The following is a 27,133-nucleotide window of genomic DNA, read 5'->3' on the forward strand; positions in this document are numbered from 1 at the left end:
CAAATTGTTCTAGGTGCTTAATATTAATCATTGAATAACATAGAGATCCCTGCTTTCATATAGTTCATATTCTTAGTAGCAAGGGACCAATAATATGCATCAAAAATAATTTACATAATATCTTAGATAACTAGTGCGATGATTTAGGGCGGTCTGGTAGACAGGTGACATTAAGAAGGTGAATTTTGAGGGATGAGGAAGTTAACCAGATACCTGGAGAAAAGCATCTAGGTTGGGGTGGGAGTGGGGGTTGGAATTGCCTGTGCAAAGGTCTAATGCTCATCTAGAGTATGAGGTCATATGGGGCTTTTCTATTCACTAACCATGGTTTGCTATTAAAGTAGTTATTAATGAAAATAAAGAGTGAAAGGAATGGGTTTAGAGAGGAGGGAAAGCTATTTTTTTTTCTGAGTTTTTTTTTTTTTTTTTTTAATTGTGTTTAGGGCCAAAAAGAGCAGTGTGCACAGTTATTCTATAGTTTAAGCTGCTACTAGAACCAGTTTGGATAAGTTGAAAAATTACTGCTACCATAACCAGTTTGGATAAGGTGGAAAATAGATCTAACTGTGGGTTCAAAGTGTGAATGGTTTGACACAAGGATTATTGTCTGTGACTTTGTGTTTTCTCAGTTTCTAGGCTACTATGACCAAATTCCAATCTTCCCTATCCTCTTACCCCTCAACTGAAGTTAACATAATAATGGTTGGCTTAGTGGAGTGTTCTGAGAAAGGTTTATTTCTTTTCTGGATTAAATATACCATGATGGTATATTAAACATACTCTCTAGTGAATATGGCATAAGAGAATGCAATTTTTATAATTTAGAACTAGTTCTTAGCAAACTTCTAGATGAAGCTTATGTTCTCCATACTGAATTCTAATTCTGTTCTCTGCCTTATTGTGATATAGAGGGTCCTTCCATTTTTCAGTTCTGTTCTTCAGTTTTCATATCCTTTTGGATCAGAGAACTTTACTGGAGTACTTCTGAGACTCCACTAATGGGAGATTAGTGAAGTGATTACACGGTAAGTAATATGATCACTTCAGTGAGAGCATTTTGTTTAAATTTAGATGATTGGCTTCTAGTTGTGGAATGGGTCAATTTCCTAAATCTGGATAATGTCATAAATAACATATGCTGCTAATCAGAAGGTTGTTGAAAAGATTACCTTTTCTCTTCTCTGTTGTCTTAATTCAAGATTCAGTTTATGACCTATCTTCTTTACTGCCTAATATTATTTCTTTTCTTTTGTATGTAATCCTCAAACTGTGTCTTCTGTTTTGTTTTACTAACAGTACAAGGTTGCATATGGAATATTCTGTTTATACTCCTGTTTGCCTAATTATATAGATTTCTTAAGAATAGGGGATGTTTTATAATTTGACATGGGCTTCACCAGTGCTGTTTGAATTTTTGAAGTGTTAAATACTGGTGAATGATAATTATTTTAATCCACCAAGCTGTATTTAGTCTTACCATTTTGTAGTGTTCTACTATTTTTATACTCTTTATTCTGAAAATATATGGTAATTTAGATAATAAAGCATTGTATTCTGATAGTGCTGTTTTGTAAAAACATTAATAGGTATAGTAAGAGTACATCTAAAAACTAGATACCTGTATATTCTGTAAAGAGGTCAATATTTAGCATACTCACCAGTAAGAGATAGCTTTAAAAAATGAAATAATTGTTACAGAAGAGTATAGTCTAATGTTTATATTTAATCATTGTATTACAGACATTTAAGCAATTTATTATTTTTTGTAAAGGAAACGAATTTCCTTTTATAGAATTATTCAATTGTGTATAGTAAGTGAAATTTTAAATTAAGATCTTTCTTTTATTTTTATTTCTTATTTGTTAAATGTTTATATTTATTTATTTTGAGAGAGAGTGCGTGCGCGTGAGAATCCCAAGCAGGCTTCCACTCTGTCAGCCAGCGCAGAGCCCAAGGCGGGGCTCTATCTCACAAACCATGAGATCATGACCTGAGCCGAAATCAAGAGTCAGACACTCAACCGACTGAGCCACCCAGGTGCCCCTCAACTTTTTAAAGTAAAGAGAATTTATTTACTAAACATTTTTACATTTAACTGATTTCGATAGCTCCCTGTAAGATGAATACTCCACTGGGGCATCATCAAACATGGAGTTAAATATGCAAAACTGTTTTAGGATTAACTGTAGGAATTGAAATTATAGTAACATTAGTGCAATGAGTAGCTGTTTCATTGTTGCTGTTTGTTTCTAGTAGAAATTAAGTTTAATATACAGATTGATACCCTACAGAAGTGGTAGTTATATTCAGCAAATTCATCTGGAAGTTTGCCAGATAAATTCATGTTTCTGTTTTTGTCTTTTACTGTGTTAAAATACACATAGAATTTACCATTCTAACCATTAAATATACAATTCATGGGTATTAATAAGTACATTCACATTGTTGGAACCATCACTCCCATCCAACACTTTCATCTTCCCAAACTAAAACAACATACTCATTGAATGGTAAGTTTCTATCAGATAATGTACATTTATTTTGGCTTTTTTCTGCTTCCACTTGATGAGTCATCTCCAGATTTTAGCTTTGATTGATTTTGTTCATATTTAACTCTTTCACAAATACATTTAATTGGTCTCTTGTCTCTTGATGATGTATATTCTAGGCATTCTATTTTGAATTCTTATATTATATTTTTAATTTTGCCTTGTACTTGCTGCTTTGTTTCCATTTTTACTTTCTTTGCTACTTTTTTTTAAGCTTCTGTAAATTGTAGATTGATTAATTAAAGTAGAAATCTTTTGAGGTAATAACAATAAAATTCTATTATTTGTCTTGTAGACTTCCAGGCAGAAAAAGGAACTAGATCAGGAGTGACCTCTAAATTTAAGACTGTAAAAAAGAACTTTATTTTTGCATGTGGCTAGTGAGCACAAAATTTCTATGTAGCAATTAAATGGGCCTAATCTTTCCAGTAGAGCCACTCCTATCCTTTGAGTTTCTGGTAAAGTGGTAGATAGAGCTACAGGCTTGAGTAGACTTAGATTCCCCACTTTTTTTTTTTTTAAGATAAGACTGGTTCATAGATTTGCAATTTCCATCATGATATGCACATTACTTATTTGTTGTTACTGTCTTCATTTTACCTAAACTTGCTCAGTGCACTTTATTTCTTTTGGGGGAAAGTCTTAAAAGTTCTCCATCATGGGAGATTACAGGGTGCAAGTTCTGGAATGAAGTCACAGGAGTAAAAAAGCACAGCATAGAGAATATAGTCAATGACATTGTAATAGTGCTATATGGTGACAGATGGTAGCTACATTTGTGAGCATAGCATAATGTGTAATTACCATGTTGTACACCTGAAACTAATGTAATGTTGGGTGTCAACTGTCCTCAAATCTAAACAAAAAGTTCTTCATCAAATTTTTATCTAGTAGATATAGTATTTTTTGATGAGTTGATGATTCTTGCCTTGATTTTGGGATGATTTTTGAACATGGGACTATTTATTGCCAATATAAAACTGTGGGGATTTCCAGATTAAGGATACTAGATTTTTTTTTAATAGGTGAGATATTTTAAAGCCAGCATTCTTAATATTCTAGATGAAAATTGCCTTAAAAATCTCAAGCAGTTCTTTCAAAGATAAGGGTAAGAAAACTGTCCTGCCCAGCTCTGAACTGGCAAAATTAGGAGAATTCTTTTAATATAATTAGGTTATTCTTATGAAACTTGGGTGGCCTCTTGTGGTCAAAATAATCTCTTCTATTTTTAAAAATGTGTTTGAAGGGAGTTCGGCTTACTAATGGTCATACTTTTTTGTTCTTAGGGTTTTATTTATACAAATAATGAAGGGTTAATTATTTTTCTCCATTGGTTGATTTATACAGACACAAATCCTTATGTCTGTATTTTTCCCCCCCTCCTACAGGAGATTGTTGAAAACTTTATATTTGATTCCTGAAAGTACTCAAGTAAGTAGTATAGTAGTTATTCTTACATTTTTTGTGGGAAGCCAGTAATTTTAATATCGTAGTGTTATATCTAGTTAAGAATCTATATAGTATTTTCTTAGAACTCTTGTAGTTTATTTTTGTTTCATTAATTACAGAATCTTACTTTTACTTGTTTTCCTTAAGTTCATTAATTTATATTCATAGTTTTTGCCATCACTTTACACGTTATGCTTATGTTTTTAAATAAAAAAAATTTGTAAAGTTTTATTTTAGTCTGTACCCCACATAGGGCTTGAACTCAAAATCCTGAGATCTAGAGTCACATGTGCCTTCGACTGAGATGCTTATTGAACGATTTCCAAGACCTTTAAATATAGTTCTTTATTTTTGTTATGGGTCATAGGATGTATATAAAACATGCATTGAAAATATTCACCTTCCTATACTCAGCCACCCAGTTCTCCCCAGTGGCAGGCACTGTTCCTTTTCTTGCTTATACTCCCAGAAGTATTCTGTGCACTTGCATATATATTCATACCCTGTCTTTATATTTTCCCAGAGTGGCAGCATATTCAACATACTGATCTGCCCTTTGTTGTTTCTTACTTACCAGTGTATCTCGGCATTCTTTCTATATTATATATGGGGTGACTTTTCTTTGAAATGGCTTGCATAATGATCCTTTATATGAATGTACAACATTTTATTTATTCTGTACCCTCCTGACCATCATTTTAGGTTGCTTTCAGTCTTTGCTGTTCACCTATGGAAGTATACATAGAAGTTGAATTACCAGGTCAAAGCATATGTGCATTTAATATTTAATGTTAATTGCCAGTTTTTTTCCCAGTCTGTACCAAAGTATACTTGTTTCGTTAATATAGGAGAGTGTTGCTTTTCTTACTCTAGTCAAAGGAGTTTGATTTTTGCAGAGCTTTGGGTGAAAATTAGTACTCCATTATAGTTGTCATTTTCATTTTTCTTATTTTGAAGAAAGTTGAGCATCTTTTCAAAAGACTGAGTCATTGTATTTACTCTTTTGTGAACTGACTTCGTATCATTTGTGCATTTTTCTTTTGTGTTCATTTTTTTTTCTGTGATTTGGTTTCATTTGGTTGCTGTTATTTCTCCATACTGTCTCTCAAGTAGGATAAATGATGGATTCAGTAAAAGTGGGATAGGTGGAGTAATTTTGACAATTTCTTTTCTTTTTTTTTCAACTTCCAAGCTTCCATCAGGTCTTGTACCTAAAAGATTGGTTACTTTGAAATAACATTCTTAATGATGTCTGATTATGGACCTGGAATTCAGGTTCATTAATGTTAGAGCTAATTTGCGACTTAAGATTTTTCTAGGCATATTGGCATTAGTTCATTTTATTAGGTCTATTTGTATTAGAAAATATTGTAGGTTTGTTTTTACAGAGAAAATTAAGATTGTTTGTACTATGGATAGTGTCAAAAAATACTGCCCTAATCTTTTAGGCTTTGTTTTTTTCTTAGACCATAGAATTCTGTATTGCCAAGATGGGATCTCATCTCTTTTTTCCCCTTTAGAGTTACTACGTCATAAAGAGCCACCAAAAATCTTTTGACATGTATCTTCTCTGAGAAATGTTCCTTCTTCACAACTGTGCGGACTAGAGCTGGACTTGTTGCTCTATTTTCTATGTACTAAAAGGCCCTGAGTTAGTACCAGTCCCATTTTCAGTTCTTGTTCGTGATCGTCCTTCTACATATCAGATAGTTCATAGTTCTTGGGTCAGAACCTGCTTCATTTTCTCCTGGTTCTGCCCTGTTAACCATTTCTCATCTACTCTGGTGGTTATTGAGCTGCTGCCTGTGGGCTGCCTGCCTGTTTTTGTAAATAAAAATTTTTTTGGAACATGACCACACTGCTACATTTATATGTATTGTCTATGGCTGCTTTCATATTATAACAGTAGAATTGAGTAGTTATGACAGAGACCTGTGACCTGCAAGGCTGAAAATATTAGTCTGATCCTTTACAAAGAAGTTTGCCAACCACTGATCTATTGTATTGCGATTTCATAGAAATGACCTTCAGGCTATTTCCTGCACCCTTTTCTCATCTTCTTCCTGCATTAGCCCTCCACCCAGAACATATCAGCTCTCAGTCAAAGTAGGAAGCCTCTCTCTGCACCCTAAATGTGAAAAATGTTGATAGAACTTTTAATTTCAAATTTTATGAGAGTGTCTCTGCATTAAAATAAATCTATGGTATTAAAAGCAAAATCGAGAGTGCTCTATTTTGGGGTTTGTTGAGTGTGTTTTTATAGGATTTAACACTTAAAGTTTTTAACACTTTTTTTTGGTTAACCATTTCATTGAACATATAGAGGAGATAAGCTCCAAGACTGTAGAAAAACAAAAAACTTAGTGTTCTAGAAACCATCCACCAAGAAATAGGAGTAGCATTGCTTGCTGATCAGAGTTTTAAGTTATTCAGGAGAATGAATCTTTTCTAATTTTTACTATAAAAATGAAGAAATATTGGGGGTCTTAGGGATCTTTTTACTATAGTTGATGGGAACAGCTCTTTGAAGCTTTAAATAGCCTTCAAAATGGAAGGTGGAGCTTTCTATTATATTTTTTTTAAAAGAACATTTCAAAATTATTTGGAGGGAGAATTGCCTTAATCATTCTTTTTTTCTTTTGGTCACTTATATTGTTTTCATTAAGTATCTCTGGAAAATACTGGTTGGAAAATAACTACTTGTTTTTTTAAATCTTCTCTACTACTTCCTAAAAACATAAAAACTGTAATTCTTTGGTTCCTTTTTGTTTAGTGGCTTACAGAAGAGATGAAATGTGGTCTGAGGGACGATATGACTATGAAAGACTTCCGAGAGAACGAGTACCGCCTCGAAGTCACCCCAGTGTAAGTTGCTAATGATGTAGAATAATTCGCAACCTAGTATGAAAGTGAATTTTGTACACCAAAGCTTGGCCTCCTAACAAAATCTTTAAGTGCCAAAAATTTACCAGTTTAGGTTGAAATATAGACACATTAAGTTTATCTTTTAAAAGTTAAAAGTTTGAAAATAAAAGGCAATATTTCATTTATATAGATTTCTAAATATGGAAATAAATTTCTAAAATGGAAAGTTTTTATATTGAATTGAATTTGTGAAGAAAATGGAGGTTTTATAAAGGTAGACCATCAGTTAATGAAGGAGTATTTGAGCATCTGCTCCTACTCTTAGCTGTCACCTATTTTTCTTTATTCCTAAAAATGTTTGCGAATTGGAAACATTAAAAAGTGAAATTAAAAAGTAGGGGCAGCTCAGCGGCAGGCAGGCAGCTTCTGGTGTACTGTCCTACTGTTTGTCTCTTTGTTGCTCTGGGAATTGGGAAGTTTTAATGAGACCTTTTCTCAAGGAGCTTGCTATTTTGCTTATTATTGTATTCCCAGCACCATCTAGTACCTGGCACATAGTAGGAGCTCAGTGTTTATTGAATGAATATATGTACTCTTTCCCCAAAATCCTCTGCAGAGACCCAAAGGAAGGTTTGTAGAAGGTCAAGAAGCTGTCAGTCTTAAACTTTTGCACAGGCACATTCTAAGCATCAGGGGATTTGGGTTGTGGTGATGGTATGTAGATATATTATGGATCCATTATACACTATCATAGGGAACAAATATTTGTTTATATGTTGTTTTTTTACTTCTATATTTGAAGTAAATCTTACAACCTATTTAGATTGGTAATGTCACATTCAGCATTGTCATTTGGCCTCAATTATAGCGTAGGTGGGGGTTGATCTAAAATGATGAAAGATGGGCTCTTTGGCTTTTGGCTTGGAGGAGGTGAAGGTGCAGCTGTCCTAAATCTGGGTTCATCCTGACCCCAGTTGCCTCCACCATGCTGCCAAAGTTTGAGATTCCAGTCCCAAAGTGATCAAAGTGTATACCTGAGGTGCATCAGTGGGGAAGTTGGTACCATGTCTGCCCTGGTCCCCAAGATCAGCCCCCTGCGTCTGTCTCCAGTAAAGGTTGGTGATGACATCACCACGGTAACCCGTGATTAGAAGGGTCTGAGGATTACAGTGAAACTGACCATTCGGAGCAGAAAGGCCCAGATTGAATTGGTATCTTCTGCCTCTGTCCTAATTATCAAAGCTGTCAAGCAATCACCAAGAGACAGAAGCAGAAAAACATTAAGCACGGTGGAAATACCACTTTTGATGAGATTGTCGACATTGCCTGACAGATGCAGCACCCATCTTTAGCCAGAGAACTCTTTGGGACCATTAAAGAGATCCTGGGAACTGGCCAATCTGTGGGCTGCAGTGCTGATGGCTGGAAGACTCATGACATCATAGATGATATCAATAGTGGTACAGTGGAATGCCAGCTAGTTAAGAACTACAAAGAAAAATATTTCAATAAAGGATCATTTGACAACCAAAAAAAGAAAAAAAAAAGATAAAAGATTGACAAGATGAAGAGGCCTACCATATTTCAGAATGGGTTGACTTAATTATTACCGTATGTCATTTCTTTGCAAGTTTTTTTTTTTTTTTTTTTTTTTTTAATGTTTGTTTATTTTTGAGAAAGCACACTAACGTGAGCCGGGAGGGACTGAGAGAGGAAGACAAAGGATCCAAAACAGGCTGCTCTGTGCTGAGCCTGATGCAGGGCTCAAACTCAGGAATTGTGAGATCATGACCTAAGCTGAAGTCAGATGCTCAACCTACTGAGCCAACCAGACACCCCTCCAGGTTTATTTATAGTTAAATTCTTTTCAACTTGATAAAATTACCTTATAGTTTACCTAGAAAAACAAACAAGTAATAGAGATAAACATGTGAGACTAATGCAGGGATGGGAAAAGGGATGACTTTAGAAAAAAAAATTCTTAGGACCCCTACCTTTTCAAGGATATATCCCACTAGGAATTTGTATTTCAAGGATACTTAAAAGAATTTTCTGTGTGATTATGTCACCAACTGGATATATGGATGGATTTGTTTTAGTTTGTTTTCAATTTTGAGGAATTGCTTTTTTTTTCCTTAATGTAACACATGACTCCAAATGATAAAATCAGGTTCATTTAGAGAGGGGATTATTTTTTTTTTATTTTTATTTTTTTTTTAGTTTATTTTGCATGAGAGAGAACATGTGCACGAATGGGGGAGGGACAGCGGGAGAAGGGGAGAGATAGAATCCCAAGCAGGCTCTGCACTGACAGTGCGGGACTTGAATTCATGATCATGACCTGAGCTGAAATGCCACCCAGGAGCCCCAAGAGAGGGGATGACTTTTAAATGGTAACTTACTATAATTACCTGTAACTAGTTCTTGCTAGTTTTATATATAAACTTCTTAATCTTCAAAACAATTCTGAGTGTTGAACGGTACAACATTTATAGAACTCAATGGAATGTTTTAGGAGACGTAAAATGTAGGCAGAGGTTTATATACAGAATCTCTGAAGGAAAGGGAAAGAAAAGCAAAAATGTTGGGATCTCATCAAGATAAAAAGCTTCTGCATAGCAAAGGAAATCAACAAAACTAAAAGGCAACTGATGGAATGGGAGAAGATATTTGGAAATGACATAGCAGATAAAGGGCTAATATCAAAAATCTATAAAGAACTTACCAAACTCAACACCCAAAAAACAAATAATCCAGTGAAGAAATGGGCAGAAGACATGAATAGACACTTTTCCAAAGAAGACATCTAGATGGCTAACAGATGGATGAAAGGATGCTCAACATCCTTTCGCTCATCATCAGGGAATTACGTGTCAAAACCACAATGAGATACCACCTCACACCAGTCAGAGTGGCTAAAATTAACAACTCAGGCAACAACGGGTGTTGGTGAGGATGTGGATAAAGGGGAGCCCTCTTGCACTGTTGGTGGGAATGCAAACTGGCGCAGCTGCTCTGGAAAACAGTGGAGGTTCCTCAAAAAATTAAAAATAGAATTACCCTACGACCAGCAATTGCACTACTAAGAATTTACCCAAAGGGTGTAGGAGTGCTGATTCAAAGGGTCGCATGCACCCCAGCGTTTATAGCCATGCTATCAACAATAGTCAAATTATGGAAAGAGCGCAAATGTCCATCAACTGATGAATGGATAAAGATGTGGTATATATATATATATATATATATATATATATATATATATATATACAATGGAATATTACTCTGGTGATGAAAAAGAATGAAATCTTCCCATTTGCCACAATGTGGATGGAACTGGAGGGTATTATGCTAAGCAAAATAGGTCAGATAAAGATATCACATGATTTCACTCCTATGTGGAATTTGAGAAAATTAGCAGATGATAATAAGGGAAGGGAAGGAAAAGTAAGATAAAAACAGAGAGGGAGGCAAACTATAAGAGACTCTTAAATACAGAGAACAAACTGAGGATTGATGGCGGTGGGGAAAATGGATGATGGGCATTAAGGAGAGGGCACTTTTTGGGATGAGCACTGGGTGTTATATGTAAATGATGAATCACTGGGTTCTATGCCTGAAGCCAAGATTACACTGTATGTTAACTAAGCTGAGAAAAATGTAATTTCAGACAATAGTGGGAAATATTTGTGATCATACATGGAAAAAGTTGTGATATAAAATGTTTATTACACCATTCTGCATTATATATGCATGCTGTGTTATAGAACACACTGCAGTGAGGGGCACCTGGGTGGCTCAGTCGGTTAAGCCTCCGACTTCAGCTCAGGTCACGATCTCGCGGTCCGTGAGTTCGAGCCCCGCGTCGGGCTCTGGGCTGATGGCTCAGAGCCTGGAGCCTGCTTCCGATTCTGTGTCTCCCTCTCTCTCTGCCCCTCCCCTGTTCGTGCTCTGTCTCTCTCTGTCTCAAAAATAAATAAAACCTTTAAAAAAAAAAACAAAACACACTGCAGTGGAAGTTGGCTTAAAGACTGGAGGCAGAGGGACCTGCCAGGAGGCTGTAGGCTATTGCCAGGCAGGGGGATTCCTTTAAACCAGTCCTGGTTTAAACCAAGTGGGAGAGCAGTGAGTTTTAAGATAGGAATAATCCATTTATCAGTGTCCTAAGATCAATAAGAAGGGTGCTTCAGATCTCTAGTTAGGTCATTGTGTGATAATGGATTTGAGAAAGTTCATACCTAATAGCCTTTGTTTTCTCCTAGGATAAGGTAGAGGGAGACTTGAGGCCACACTGAATTTGGGATAGCCATTGTTGGTATCTCTTCACAAGAGGTGTTTAAAAAGACTTTTGATGATGGAGCAGTGAGCTTGTGCACTGTAAATTATAGGGGTGCCAGTCTACAGGAATGTGCACTTTATTACCTAAGTAGCCCAGTTTAGGAGTGGAGAAAGCAGGTTGTTGTATTGATTTAAGATTGCACAATGAGTGGTAGACACAGAAAGATGAGAATATTGAAGGTTCTGACTCAGAATTATTGAGGTAATATGTGTAATGGGCTGTTTCAGAAAGGAACTAAGGCTGTGAGAGGGATAGTGGATTGAAAGAAGTGAGGGGTTGAGGGACAGGAAAAGCTCAGTGAGGTTGAACACCAGAGAATGACAGAAAGATAGACAATTCGTATTTGGAGTGTGGAGTTTCCAAGAAAGGACAGTTCTGGATAATTAAAGTTCAGTGGATGGTGGTGGGAATAGAGGGTGGGTGAAGGTTATTGGAGTTGAGATCAGAAAAACTTGGATGCTAGATTTTGGATCAGTGATTTCGATTAGAGGCTCTCAGTCTTCACCATACATTGAAGTCACCCAAAGAGCTGGGTGACATAAATACTGGGCCCCATCCAGATAATTAAGCCCTAATCTTGCAGGTAGGATCTGAACGTCAGTGTTGTGTAAAGGTTCATCAGGTGACTCTTATGCAGAGTTAAGAAATGCAGATTGTAGGTGAACACTGAAGTTGCTGATGATGACAGGAGTTTAGGTAAAAATGATAGGTTATGGAAGTTCTCAATGGATGAGGATATCGTAGTAAAAGTAAACAAATTCAAACATTTTCATTTTTATATAATTTATGTGTATAAATGTGAAACAGACTTCTTTATAAAATAACTTCATCAGCAGGAAGCAGATATGTTTTATACCACAAGTGCATTTAAAATCAGACTAGAGGTACTCACTCAACTGTCTCTAAGTGCCTAAAGGTAAATCTGACTTTCCTAAATTCTCTGGCTACTTGGTTCCTCCTAGAGGGGGAGAAACCTAGATTGCCTTTCTCCTGAGGGCACAGAAACTGCCCAGACCTTTTATAGCCTCATTCCTTTCCTTTTTTGAAAAAAAAATCTTAATTCCATTAGATTGGTCCCTATATTCCCCCAATCAATCTCTCCTAGTTTATAAATTCTTCTGTATTCCCACATCTCCTTCCTCAAGACTCATATACTTTTATTGGTGAACTTGGTCTTATTTTGGTTAGAAATTTAAAGCCTTCCCATCCCTTCATTTTATGTGCCTTTGATGGCTCTTGGAAATTATCCCTTTGCCTTCTATGTTACACCTACATTTTAGTTAAATCACAGTTTCTTAAACTTTTTGGTGCCATGGATCCATTTAACAGTCTGGTGAAGCCTATGGATCCCTTTTTTAGAGTAGCGTTTTTATTTTTTTATTTTTATTTTTTTTATTTAAAAAAAAATTTTTTTTTAACGTTTATTTACTTTTGAGACAGAGAGAGACAGAGCATGAACGGGGGAGGAGCAGAGAGAGAGGGAGACACAGAATCGAAAGCAGGCTCCAGGCTCTGGGCCATCAGCCCAGAGCCTGACGCGGGGCTCGAACTCACGGACCGTGATATCGTGACCTGAGCTGAAGTCGGACGCTTAACCGACTGAGCCACCCAGGTGCCCCTAGAGTAGCGTTTTTAAAACTGTAAAATGAAATACACAGAGTTAAAGGACTTCTATTTGAATATATTTGAATATTTCAATATTTACATGTATATTTGAATATTTCTCAAACTATTAAAAAGCAAATTTGTGATGTAGTAAGATGTACTTTAGTAGGTCAATAAATATTAAGAGTTAGGTGAGGTTTCATTACTATATTTTCAAAATAATGAGAATAAATAGATTTTGAGGTATCTGCAACAGCTATGACATGATATGAAAATATCTGTGATTTCTGTTAAGTGATGAAGCCATAGGTAATTGCTATTATTTGGTTTTTTGTTGCTGCATTTGGGTGAAAAAAGTAATTTTATATTCATATATGATTTCAAGGACCTGCTAAATCCTTAGGCTAGAAAAGCGTTTGATAAATTACACTGGAACAGAAATATAAGTCAGTAAAGTTATAATTCCTGACTTTGGAGCTAATAATATAACTTATTTAAAGCTTAAAAATATTTGCTTACAAAGCAGAGATCATCTTATGTTATTTTAAAAATCATATTGGTATATCACTGATTTGTACAAGAATGTTCACAAGCAGCATTGTTCATAAAAGCTCAAATTGGCCACAATCTGATGTCTAACAATGGAATAGATAAATTAATTGTGTAGGTTACACAGCAGTGAGAATGAATGGACCTGAATGGACCATTGCAAAAGCAGCAACATGTAGGAACCTCACAAACATCCTACTGAAAGAAAGAAGCTAAATATAAGAGTATATATCCTGTATTTCCTGTTCCATAGTTTTAGAATAGGCAGAATTCACCAATAAAGTGGTTACTTTTGGAAGAGGAAAGTAGTGACTGGGACAAAGCACAGGAAGTCTTTTGCTGTACTAAGGGTGTTTAGTTTTTTGAAACGGGTGGTAGTTACACAGTGTGATTACCTTGTGAAAATTTATCCAGAAGTACATTTATGATTTGTACACATTTTGTATGTGTGTCATACTTTCGTAAAAACTTAAGTTTTGAAAAGGCAGATTATTATTTTTTTCTAAATATAAAACTGATTAATCCTTTAAAAAGTGGGAACTCCCTATCATTAGTGGCTGGAAAAAGGAAAGTAATGTCTTTTATTTTGTATATTTGGATTCTTTTCTCTAATAGAAAAGCAAGTTTACTGTATTTCTTTTTTTCTCATTACTCTCATTTACTCACCAATATTCAACTATAAACATTTGATGAAAACATGCTTTATTGTATATCCATCTATCTGTCCTTTATCCGTCTATTTAATCCATCTAATTTTTTGAAATATTTCAGAGCAAACTGGCCAACAGTATGTATGCTTTTCATTAACTACATGGATATTCATATCATTAAAGTGCAATATTTTTTTCAACTTTTTCTAAATGTGAAAATTACACATGTGAAATGTAAAATCTTAAGTGTTCATTTGCTGAGTTTCGATTTAGTAACGTTCCTTTGTGTATGCCCTAGGAGGTGTTTTCCTTTTTTGGCTGACAGAATTGCAAGAACTTTCTTTTTGTTGTCATTATTTCCAGAGAGGAAGGATCAGTTCTTGGCTACATTCTGTAACACTGTGTCCTTATTTTCTGGGGCAGTTCCAATTTCAGATATCTGACCCATTATTCCCCAAAGCCATTGAAATCCAAAAAACACCAATATTTCTTTGAAAATTCAATGAGTGAATTAAATGAATAGTTACTGAAATGCATGTCACAAAAATACGAGGGATCAGAGTGAGGGAATCTCAAGCTTTTGAAAGAAGTCCACCAGCCTGTGTAGTAGAGTTTTTTAGGTATGTGTGGTTTGTGTGGTACTTTTCTAGTAAAAAAACATGTGATGCCAGAAGTAACATAAAATTGATACAACACAGTAGAACGTGTATCAGGTGTGTAGTGCTTACTATGTGCCAAGTGCTGTTCCAGGTGCTGGGAATAGAGCAGTGAATTAAGACCAAGGTGTCTGTGCCCATGAAGCTTGCATTCATACTAAGTTGATTGTTTTAGGCAGTATTGGCATGATTATTTACATGCTGTCATGTTTAGTTTGCTGGTAGTTTTGTGTGTTTTAGTTGCTTTTTACTTTCTTATAAGGACATATATCACAGATATAAAAGTAGACAAAATAACAAAATGAACTCCCCATGGACAAATCATCCAAAGTGGCAGTTACCAGCTTTTGGTCCATCTTGTTTTGTCTGTGCCTTCCCCAGTTTCTTTTCTCCCAGATTATTTTGAAGTAAATCCAAGATACCCTATTTCAAATGTAAATAAATATTTTAGTGTGTGTCTCCAAATGATAAAGATGCTTAAGAGGAGTTGCTTGTCTATTAAAATTTTTCCTTTAAATGTTTTTTGTTAGACTTTGTGCCAAGTATTGTAATCACATTGGAAACGTTTTTAATGTTTGTTTATTTTTCAGAGAGAGGTAGAGAGAGGGACAGTGTGTGAGTGGGGGAGGGGCAGAGAGAGAGGGAGACACAGAATCAGAAGCAGGTTCCAGGCTCTGAGCTGTCAGTATAGCTCCTGAGGCAGGGCTCGAACTCATGAACCTTGAGATCATGACCTGAGCTGAAGTCCGAGGCTTAACCATCTGAGCCACTGAGGCACCCCTGACATTGGAAAACTTTTTAAAGAAACATGTTAATCCTCATGATTTGCCCCGTTAGTAAAGAGACTAAACATTAGTGTGGGAAATTTGACATTAAATATTGAATGAAACAAAACTTGGTGCTTTTACTTACTGAAATGAAAGTGTTACTCATAAGAGGTGGTAGTTCTATTAAATTGGAATTTATAGCAAATTAAGAAATAATTGCTTATTTCGTAACAAAACACAATCACCATTTCAGACTTAAAAATTGCAAAACTAAGTTGATAAGTATCTTAACCTGCTCAAATTTTCATTAGCACAAGCAAAATTTTCATTTTGCACAAGCAAAAAATGAACAATCCTTATTTCAGAAACTCAGAAGCCCTAATGGTAGGAATCGTTTTACCCCCTAGATAGGGACCTATGTGAATGTGTAAATTTCTTAGACCTATAACTTCTCAAAAAAGTATATATATGCAAGTTGTTGCTTTCTACATCCTGTGAGAATAGATCATGATTGAGTAAAATAGGCTTAAAAATTTTTTTTAATGAGTTACGTATACTTTTTAATTTTGGTCTTACTGATCATAACATTAACACTGATTTTGGAGGGGCAAATCTGATAGAATTTTAAACATATTTTTGGAAATTTTAGTCACAGCCATAGAAAATTGGTACATGGTATAAATATGCAACAATTGAATTGATATGGTCTGATCTTTTTAATGGGGCACTGTACAAATTTTTATAATGAACTGAAGCAATGAAAATTGATTTCATTGAGGTAAATTCAGATTATATGTCCAAACTCAAGATTTGAAATACCTGCATTTTATTTTTTGAAATTTTTTTTTATGTATTTTGAGAGAGAGAGAGAGAAGGAGCAAGTGCACGCGAGTGGGCAGAGGGGCAGTGAGAGAGGAGAGACAGAATCCCAAACAGGCTCGGAATTTTCAGCCCAGAGCCCCACCCAGGGCTCGATCTTATGAACTGTGAGATCGTGACCTGAGCTGAAATCCAGAGCCAGATGCTTAACTGACTTAGCCACCCAAGGTGCCCCCGAAATATCTGCATTTTAAATAATAGAAATATTTTGATTCCATTGGGTTTGTTTTTAAATTAATTGAAAATGATTCTATTATCCTTAATCTTTTAAGGTAGTCTTTAGAAGTTACAGTTTTTATTTCTGGTTTGTAAATAATGGTGCCATTATTTTCCAAGATATTTCTAAAATGAAGACTCCAACCGTATCAGTACCTGAAGCCTTGTGTATTTCTGTTAGCATCTAGAAAGGGAAATTATGGGGCGCCTGGGTGGCCCAGTTGGTTAAGCTTCTGACTCTTAGTTTCAGCTCAGGTCATGATCTTATGGTTTGTGGTTTCGAACCTCTTGGGATTCTCTCTCCCTTTCTGTCTGCTCCTCCCCTCCTCTCTCTCTCTCTCTTTTGCTCTTTCTGTCTCAAAATCAATAAATAAACATTAAAAAGGAAAATTACATGTTTATAGCTCCATGTAAATTTGTAGGAGAATTTCAAACTCTGATGGTATTTCCAATCATGTCCAGCATTGCATGTAATATAAAATACTGTTTGAACTTTTTTATTAAAAAAAGCTTTTGAGGGGCGCCTGGGTGGCTCAGTCGGTTAAGTGTCCGACTTCAGCCCGGGTCACGATCTCGCAGTCCGTGAGTTCGAGCCCTGCGTCGGGCTCTGCGCTGATGGCTCAGAGCCTGGAGCCTGCTTCCGATTCTGTGTCTCCCTCTCTCTCTGCCCCTCCCCTGTTCATGCTCTGTCTCTCTCTGTCTCAAAAATAAATAAACGTTAAAAAAAAAAAAAATTAAAAAAAAAAAAGCTTTTGAAAAATTCTGAAATCTTTGCTTCTCATCATGAATTTTGTTAGAAAAATCCTTGCATGGTATTCCTAGATAAGATAGGGACTTTCTGAAAATACAGTCTTGCTTCATCAGATTGCTCCAGTCATCTTTATTTCCTTAAAACTTTTCATATAAATATAGAATTTTCCTTAAGAATAGATGCCTATTATAGAGGTGAGATGGTAATAATGTACTTATATTTGAACAATCTCAAAACATAAAGAGTTTAATCTTCATTGCTAGGTACAGAGCTGTCATTAGGAGTTTTTTTGTTTGTTTTTGTTTTTCTGTTGCTGATTAACAACTTTGGAATGATTTTATTTTTATTTGGAAAAAACGGTTTATTAAATATATGACTAAATATGATTCAAGTTTTACCATATGCATTTTACAATCCTAAAATAACTTTGAATAGAGGAAAAGGTTGCATGTAAAGTAATAAGCTCTCTATTCATGCAAGGGTTTAGACATGCATACTTATGCCACCATCCCTCCAAATAAATATATACAAACCAACAAGGACGATATAGAATGAAATTGGTTTCTTGGTATGGTTTCTTGGAATTGTAGAAATCAGTGATTCTAATTTTATGAATAACAAATTTTAATTTAGAGAATGCTATAAATTATGTTTGCTGATTTTGGCTTAATGTTGAATTTGTTTAGAAGCTCAATGTTTGCTTAGATTTAATTGAAACCTCTTTGAAAGATAATTTTTATAAGAGCCTGTGGGTTCGTTTATCTATTATATATTATGTAAACTATAAAATATTTTTTTTAATTAAAAAAAATTTTTTTTAACGTTTATTTATTTTTGAGACAGAGAGAGACCGAGCATGAACGGGGGAGGGTCAGAGAGAGGGAGACACAGAATCTGAAACAGGCTCCAGGCTCTGAGCTGTCAGCACAGAGCCCGACGCGGGGCTCGAACTCACGGACCGCGAAATCATGACCTGAGCCGAAGTCGGCTGCTTAACCGACTGAGCCACCCAGGCGCCCCTAAAATATATGTTTTAATGTAATATCTAACATACTAAAGAAAGAAACCACCTTATAGCCCCATGGGAAAAAATTAGGTAGATCATTTTAGTTCTTAAATAGATATGAACTATTAATTTTATTTTTTCTCAGCACATTAACAAATTTCCTACCCACTGGGAAATTTGAATAAGACACAGTAATTTAATGATTGAATAGTTGCAGTTATTAATGCTAAGAAGTTATTTAAGTGAATAGACACTTTGAGGAATTGTGTTTCACATGGACATTAAAAAGGTAATCAAAACAACAAATATTTTTGAGTACATAGTGTGTCCTACACATTGTACTAAATTTTTTACAATCTGCTTTTTGCTCAGTCTTCACAACAGCTCCTTGAGGTAGGTAATAGTATTAATCTATTGTATTGACGATGAAACTGGACATAAAGATGGTATAGTAATGCCCTGAATGTTGGGCTTTATTTTGGGCTTCATGTTTTTATTTTGTCCAGTCAGTTAATTTAAATTGATCATGGCTTATACTTTGATTGCTTTCTAATTTCTTTCACATATATTTACTCTGATACTGGTAGAAGACATACCATGAATGTTCAAGGCGAGATTATTTATAAATACATGTCGTGTAGCTCTCTAGTCCTTACTTGTTGATAACCATTTTGTTCAGTTATTTCACAGCAACTCCTAACCTAACATAGGTGTTCTTCTCCCTCTGTCCAATTTCCCAGCCTCCCCCCCAAAATCCACTTAGTTGCTCAAACTTTATTTTATTTTAAAGTTTATTTATTTTGAGAGAGAGAGAGAGAGAGAGCAAGCGAGCACATGGGAGGGACAGAGTGAGATAGAGAATCCCAAGCTGGCACTGCACCACCAACACGGAGCGTGAGCCTGACTCAGGGCTTGAACTCACAAACTGGGAGATCATGACCTGAGCCAAAACCAAGAGTCCAATGTTTAACTGACTGAGCCACCCAGGTGCCCCTAATTGCTGAAACTTTAAAACATTAACAACTTACTATTTTGAAAATGAGTTCAAATTTTATATTGGGTTTTCTTTTGCTTCTAGACTGTGAAGTCAAAGGCTGTTTTCTCTCCAGCGGTTCTGGAGAAATAGCAGTGTTTCCTCTTGATGATTCTAGCTCAATATTCTATCTCTGTTTGCTGTTGCTTAAGTGTAAAGATTTTGTATTTCTTCTGAATAGTATACTTCAAACACATTAGACTAAAGGTGTGTGCTATCTTAAATGGTTTTGTTTTTAAAATTCTTAGGCAGTTAGGATTAGAGCTATGTAACATTCTTTCCATAGTTTATTTTTTATTAAAATAATAATATGTATTTTTTCTTTTATGATTGATTTTTAGTATTGCTACTTGTTATTTTAAGCACCTGGCTTCGTTGAACAATTTTATTTCCTTTAATCCATGTGAAAACATTACTATTAGTTATATTCATGTTATTTCATTAATGCATTTTTGTTTGTTTATACATTTACTCTATTTGATTAAGGATAAGAACTCCTGTGCTTTTAAAAAACCTTTCCAAAACCAAATAGAGAAGTTAGTGATTTTTATATATTTCTTTTTGTCTGTTTTAGGATGGCTACCATAGAGTAGTTAATATTGTGCCAAAGAAACCACCACTGCTAGACAGACCTGGTGAAGGAAACTACAATAGATATTACAGTCATGTTGATTACCGAGAATATGACGAGGGCCGCAGTTTTTCTCATGATCGAAGAAGTGGTCCACCTCACAGAGGAGTATGTAAATTTCCCCCGTGTACTAATTGTTATATTTTATAAGTTTAAAAATCATGTAATTTTTGAAATTTATGTGATTGGCCATGAAGGCAGGTGAATAAACACTTCCTGCTTGATGCTCTGTTGACTTCCCTGCTAGAGCTGTCAAATGGGAACTGGTAGTGGAGAATCTTGGGATAAAGTGGGTAAGCCATTCTGGATAGCTCTATCTAAATGACATTAATTCCAACTAACCTGTGTTTTTATCCCCTAAATTGGAAAGAATTTGCAGAAGCAGATAAAGGTAATCTATGTATTGCCTTGGTACTCAAAAAAGTGATGAGCAGGTGGTTACCATCTCTTACTGGAGGTACTCACTTATAATTTATTTTCATTCATGATGAAATGCTGTGGGTGAGGTTGGATTAAGGTTGTTGAACTTTAGTCTCATTTTTGTTGTACTTATTAAAGTCTACTTACTCAAATTAGAAAGCTCTCACAACACTGTCCTATATATAATAAGCACTTTTTAAATGTTAGCTGTTATTACCATTGTTATTATTGTATTTTGTTTCTTCTGATAATCTTTAATACTCTAGAAGTATGTATTACATGTTGCAACAATCTGTCATTGAACTTGACTGCAACTATTCCTTGATGTAGTTCCTTTGACTTGGCTTGTGTGTTTACCTCACTCCTCTGCCAGACTGTTTTTCTACATTTTCTCTTTTTTCCCTTTGCCTACTGTATACTATTGTAATTTACAGTACATACTCAAACGTTTATATTAAAATTTGACCTCACATTGGCTGTTGGAATTACTTTCCATACTTCACCCTTAAAGTCATTTACCCAGGATTGTGTGTATATATGTATGGAAGTCCAGTTCTCTGATTACTCCATCATGGTGACTCTTAACAATTCTAAAGTAGTAATGAGACTATTCAGTGTTTTCTTGTAGTTTTAAAGTTGGGAGTGCACAGCTTCTTTCTCATAGAATTGATTCGTGTTTTTTTCAATTTTTAAATGTTGTGCTGTTCCTTTAGGAAGACGAATTTGGTGTAGAAAAGTAAACATTATGCATTGTCTCTATCCTAGAAATACTGGACTTTGCCTTTGGAGTTACTCTTCCAGGTAGTCTGAGGAAGAAAAAAATTTGGCCTTGCATAAGATTGTTATCCCTCTTGTGAAAACTAAATGTGGCCATTTAATATAAATAGGGAATTTTGGATTCATTGGACCAATTTGTATTTGAACCCTCATGAATATGATTTTTTCCCCTAAAACCTGGTAGCATAATAGTGCCTCAACAATAGTTTTTTTATTACAAATTGTGTTCATTCGTACTTTGTGCAACATTTTCTCTTTAAATTCTCTTCAAACAAAAATAACCCCACTTGAGATCCTTAGAACTCTCGTGATACTAAGTTATCTTGAGTTCAGTTATATAAACTAACTTTATCCAATATCTTATTAGAGCTGTTGAATTTTCTTTATCTTTTTGTTATATTGTTTTTTGTTTCTTTGTATTTACTGTTGAGAAGAAAAATGATGAATACATAATTCTTATGTAAGAGTAGAGTATATGATACTAAAGAGGAAGATGAAAATAGTATTTATTTTAGCGGAATAAGTATTTCTGATTATAAATAATTCACATTATATTGTTCTACATATAATTTTAAAGTAATTGGGCGTGGATTACTGTGTGTGTGTGTGTGTGTGTGTGTGTGTGTGTGTGTGTAACGTACCTTTCAAATGTATCTGTTTTAGAGGACAAAATGCTTGTTTTGATTAATCTTATACTTAGTGCCACGTGTTGCTCTAATTTAACTTATCAGTAGGTGATGGTTTCCTATTATATTGTTTCCAAATTATGGATTTTAATGGGAGTCAAGATGAGAAAAAATTTGAACAAGTGGGAAAGTAACAAATGTTTCCTGGTCTTGAATTTGAAACTTGGTGAAAGAACTTGACAGAACGAAAATAAAGAGACCTGTGTGCTTGATTAAATTTAAATCGAACCTTTGTTCATATAGCAGTCCTTAGCTGTTGTGATGTTGGTGTATGTTTTTGGCAATAAGGCTGTTAGGCCTACCAAAGAAGTACCGTAAGCATTTTCATGCAGATAAATGGTTCCGCAGGTTGTCAGTCCGCTAAGTCACTTGTTGATATGGGTGACTTGCTGTATCTTTTTTTTCTTCTTCATGCCTTTGAAGCTCAGATTTAGAGAGGTGTTTTTGTCCTCATTTTATTTTGGTCTTAGAGACTCGTTTCCAGTAGTACTATTAGATGTATCCTACTTGACCTAAATAATATAAACAAATGTCTAAGGAGCTCTTTTATTTTACAGGATGAATCTGGCTACAGGTGGACAAGAGATGATCATTCCACAAGCCGACAGCCTGAATACAGGTAAAAAGATAAACATAGTACCGTAACCACTCCAATACTTGATTCACTGAGTCATCTGAGGTTGAAATCTAACCTCACTGCTTATAGATGAAATATTTTTAATTAGGATTTAGAATTTTGAAAGCAACAAACATTATATTTTTGTGATTAATATAATAGCACTAATAGCTAACATTCTGTATCTATTGGCATTTTGTAATTGATAACAAAAAATAGTGTTTGAACTATTGGTATATTCTTATCAAATTATTAAATTATCTCTAATGTGTGATGTGGATTATAAGGTATCTGTTTACTTAATTAGAAAGTTAAGGCTTTTTTTTTTTTCCGTCTAGAATATTTGAGTCATTACAAAGTTTCCTTTATTCTTATTTATTTATTTTTAAATATTTATTTTTGAGAGAGAGAGAGCATGAGCAGGGGAGGGGCAGAGAGAGAGGGAGAGAGAATCCCAAGCAGGCTCTGTACTGTCAGCATAGAACCCAATGCAGGGCTTGATTCCATGAACTATGAGATCATGACCTGAGCCAAATTCACAAGTCAGACACTTAATTGACTGAGCCACCCAGGTGCCCCCAGAATTTCTTTTACTATAAGGCATTTTCTTAGTTGCTTTATTTTGATAAGTAAAGTTCTATTGGAAAGACACATTTTGGAAGGACCTCAGTCGTTGTTAGCCTTGGTTAATTATAGAGACTCTGATAGAATAGTTAGAAAAAAAAAGATGGACAGATTTAGTCAAGTTTTTTTGTTGTTGTTTTTAATAACTTCACAAAGGAAGTAGTAGAAGTTCTTAAAGGAGCATTTTAAAGATTTCTTGTGAACTGTCAGAGAATAACCTATGGAGAATGGAAAGGCATCAACTGCTACAACTCTAGGTGCCAGAAGTAGACAACAGGATTCAGTGGATTAGAGCAAGGCAGTTTATTGCTCACAGCCCAGCAGTCATCAGGGGCATTGGCATGGTAGTGCTGGTTCCCTGCCCTCAAGTCCCATAGAGTCGTGTGGTGGGCAGAGATGGTGGTCGTGCATAAAATGGGATGCACTGCAGCTGAGGAACACAATGTCAAGAGCTTGCTACTTTTTTGTAGTAAACAGGAAGCAAGCAAGCCAGCCTTCTTTCACCGAGAGTGAGTAGTCACGTGGTGTTTATGCTGTGGTCACCTTGACGTATTTCATTGTATGACCAGTTATAGAAACTGTTCAGTGTCAGCAGATGGTTAGGTCTTGCAATTTGGAGTACACGGTAGGGATGTGCAGGGATGGTCTGAACCCATGGCAGACTGCCTCTCTCAAAAGAAATAATAGAGAAAATAGATGCTGAAAAATACTTTTTTTTTAAAATTTATTTTGAGAGAGAGAGAGAGAGAGAGAGAGAGAGAGAGGGAGAGAATCAATCCCAAGCAGACTCCATGCTCAGGTCAGGTCAGGTCAGTGTGGAATCTCACTCAGGGCTTGATCCCATGAACCATGAGATCATGACCTGAGTGGAAAGCAAGAGTCAGATGACTTAACCGACTGAGCCACCCAGGTGTCTTGATACTTTAATAAAATTTAATTACTGTGCTAAACTTAACACAGTAATTATAAAGACTTTTAACTATGAGTGGAAGAGAATTTCCTTTATCTAATAAATGGGGATTTGTACTGAATGATAAAGTTAGAAGCATTTGCTTTAAAATGAGAATGAAGCAAAGATGCCTGTTATCACTGCTTCTATTTATCATGGTAATGGAGGCCTCAGCCTCTACAGTTAGACAAGAAAAATATATAAAAATTATAAGGGTTAGAATGAAAGAAAACTTTTTACAGATGATAAATTGTCTATGTAGACAATCCAAGAGAGTCCATCACTATTAGAACTATTAGGAAATTAGCAAAGTTTAGTTTAATAGCTGTTAGCATAAGTTAGAAAATGTAATTTAAAATATTTGCTCTGGCGTAAAAACTATAAGGAGTGATAGGAATAAATCTAACAAAATTGTGTGAGACCTATGTAGTTGAAATGGCACGTCATTTCTGAAGGACACTGAAGACCTGAATAAAAGGAGCAACATAGGGGCAACCGGGTGGCTTAGTGGGTTAAGCAGCCGACTCTTGATTTCAGCTCTGGTCATGATCTCTCAGTTCGTGGGGTTGGGCACCACATCAAGCTCCATGCTGACACCAAGGATCCTACTTGGGATTCTCTGCCTGCCCCCGCGCTCTCCCAAGCCTCCCCTGCTCATGCTTTCTCAAAAAATAAGTAAACATTAAAAAAAAAGGGCACAACATGTGTGTGACATCCGTGGTTGGGAAGAGACTGTATCACGAACATACCAGTTCTCAAATTCAGGTGTTCCTTTAGTTTGGTTCCATTCCAAATTCTAGATTTTTTTCCCATGGAAGTTGGCAAGTTGTTTCTAAAATTACCATCGAGTAAAGGGCCAAATGGCAAAAATAGCCTTGAAAAAGATGTGAAGACTCAATATACTATCTATCATAACTTCTCAAGCTGTAGTATTGTAAACTGTGAAACAGAATAGGGAGTCCAGAAACAAACCTAGAGTATATCTAGGAATTTGGGATATAGCAACAGTGGCACTTCAAATCAAATGGGGAAGGAATGCAGTGCTGGGTCAAGCTGCCATCATTTGGGGGAGAAAAAGTGAAATTGAAAACCTGGTGTGTCAAAATATCTGGTGTAATGAAGTCCTAAATATGAAAAGCAAAAGTGTAAGAAAAACTCTTTTGATTAGATTAGCTCATGGCTTATATTCACTCTAAAGAAACAGTTCTCAGGTTGATTTTTAGTTACATTGTTTTTCAGTTTTTAAAATAATGGTATGTTTCTATCTTTATTTTTCCTTCTTGTCTTTTTTAGCACTTTTTTATTTTCCTGCATGTGTATATAATTTTACATAAATGAAATAGGATATCATATATGGGACTCCTCGTTTCCCACAGTCATGTTAACAGTTTGGTGTATGTTCTATATTTTTCTCTATATTCACAAACATTTGGGGTATTTGTTGTTAATGAGATCATATTATGCATACTCTTCTGTAAGTTGCGTTTCTCATTCAGTGGCTTGTGGAAATCCCTCCAGGTTATTTGGTTTAACTTTTATTTGAATCTTTTTAATGGCTGAGTTCTATTCCATCTTGTGGACATACCAAATAATTAGTTGTTCATCTGTTGATGAATATTCACTTTGTTTCCAGTGCAAAGTTTTGTCGTAATAAATCTGAGTATATAATGTCATTGTGAAATAGTACTTTGCTTTCTATGTGATAGACTGTCAGAAGTGGAATTTCTGGGTCATAGGGCAGATATATTTTACATTTTCATAGACAACACTTATGTTTCTATTTTTGAAAAAATCTAACATTTTAATTTGGTTACTTAGTTTATTTTTCTTATTTATAAGTATAATATAAGTAGCATTTTGGAATTTCTTTTTTTATTGTGATTCCTAATTGCTCTTTTCTTTCTTTTTTTAATTTAAATCCAAGTTAGTTAACATACAGTATAATAATGATTTCAAGAATAGAATTTAGTGATTCATCAGAATTTTGGAGTTTCTTTTAAGAATTGCTGTAACTGTGTCCCATAGATTCTGATAGATAGCAATTTTTTTTTTTTTTTTTGCTGATTCTGACACAGTATATTCTATTCATTCTGTGATCAGAGAGTGTTGCCTGTACTTATACTCTGTTGTTTGAAATTTTTTGGTATAGAGTTCATTGTATATGGTATATTCATTCATTTGATAAATATTTATTGGGAGACTGGTATATGTCAGGTTTTCTTTTAGCTCCATGGATAAAAAGGTTCTCTTATTGGCCTACATTTTAATATGAATTGTAGATAGTAAACAGATAAAAAACAAAACCTAATTCTTATGAAGAAAATTAAAACAGGTTAGTGTTGTATAGATGGCTTCTTCCACATTTTCTTGTACCTTCACTTGATGTCTGGGTGTCTTCAGTAACATTTCAGGTATTACGTTATCACAGAAGCTACTGCTTTTACAGGCTAGCATCATTCTGTCTGTACATTGTTCCCTTAATTAGGTGGCCTCATTGAAGAGTTCCAAGCTTAAAGACTTTGTGAATAGGAAATAACTTTGTTCTAGGGGGAAAATAGCTGCATTGTAAACCATGCAGAGGGTGGTTGTAAGAGAATATTGTTCTGAGTATTTAGGAAAATATTTTAATTTGTGTTTTGTTGGAGTGTACGTGATAATTCTTTGTATCGTGGAGAGAAAATATTAGGATATTTAGGACATTTATTTGAAACCGTTTTTAAATTTATAGAAAAGTTGCAAGAATAATTTTAAAAACTGCTATAATCTTCCACCAGAGACCCCCAGTAATGTCTCCCACAATGCCCCAATAATGTGTATTTTAGCAAAAAGATCTATTCTGAATTTACAGGTCATATTTTTGTAGACTTCTTTAATCTGGAACAGTTCCTCAGTCTTTTCCTTGATTTTTATGGCTCATTGTTATGGGCAAGATGAATATAGGGTGGACATTTTTTAGAATGTTTTCAAATTTAGGTTTGTCTAATGTTCACGATTAGATTTAAGTTATGCATTTTTGTCAGGGCAGTCCCTGAAGTGATGCTGTATTCTTTTTATTGCATCCTGTTTGGTTGCGTACGTTGTCATTTCATCTCCTTTTTGGTATTGTTGACTTTTATCAC

The 27,133-nt window shown here is 35.1% G+C and overlaps 1 protein-coding gene across 8 annotated transcripts in view; it reads left to right on the forward strand.

Moving 5' to 3' along the window:
• Positions 1-27,133, forward strand: part of PPHLN1 (periphilin 1) — a 138,764-nt gene that overhangs the window by 5,667 nt on the left and 105,964 nt on the right. For 2 of the 8 annotated variants that reach the window (XM_060657896.2, XM_060657900.2), the window contains exons 2-5: positions 3,938-3,980; positions 6,772-6,863; positions 19,886-20,050; positions 22,383-22,444. In XM_060657896.2, the coding sequence (XP_060513879.1) occupies position 3,980; positions 6,772-6,863; positions 19,886-20,050; positions 22,383-22,444 (320 nt within the window). In that variant the 5' untranslated portion in view covers positions 3,938-3,979. Of the gene's footprint in view, positions 1-1,890; positions 2,058-3,937; positions 3,981-6,771; positions 6,864-19,885; positions 20,051-22,382; positions 22,445-27,133 lie in introns of those variants that run through there. The other 6 variants (XM_060657901.2, XM_060657903.2, XM_060657897.2 and 3 more) reach the window with 5 other exon arrangements.

Source organism: Panthera onca, chromosome B4, assembly GCF_046562875.1.
Source record: "Panthera onca isolate mPanOnc1 chromosome B4, mPanOnc1 haplotype 2, whole genome shotgun sequence".
In the NCBI taxonomy this organism is placed as follows: Eukaryota; Metazoa; Chordata; class Mammalia; order Carnivora; family Felidae; genus Panthera; species Panthera onca.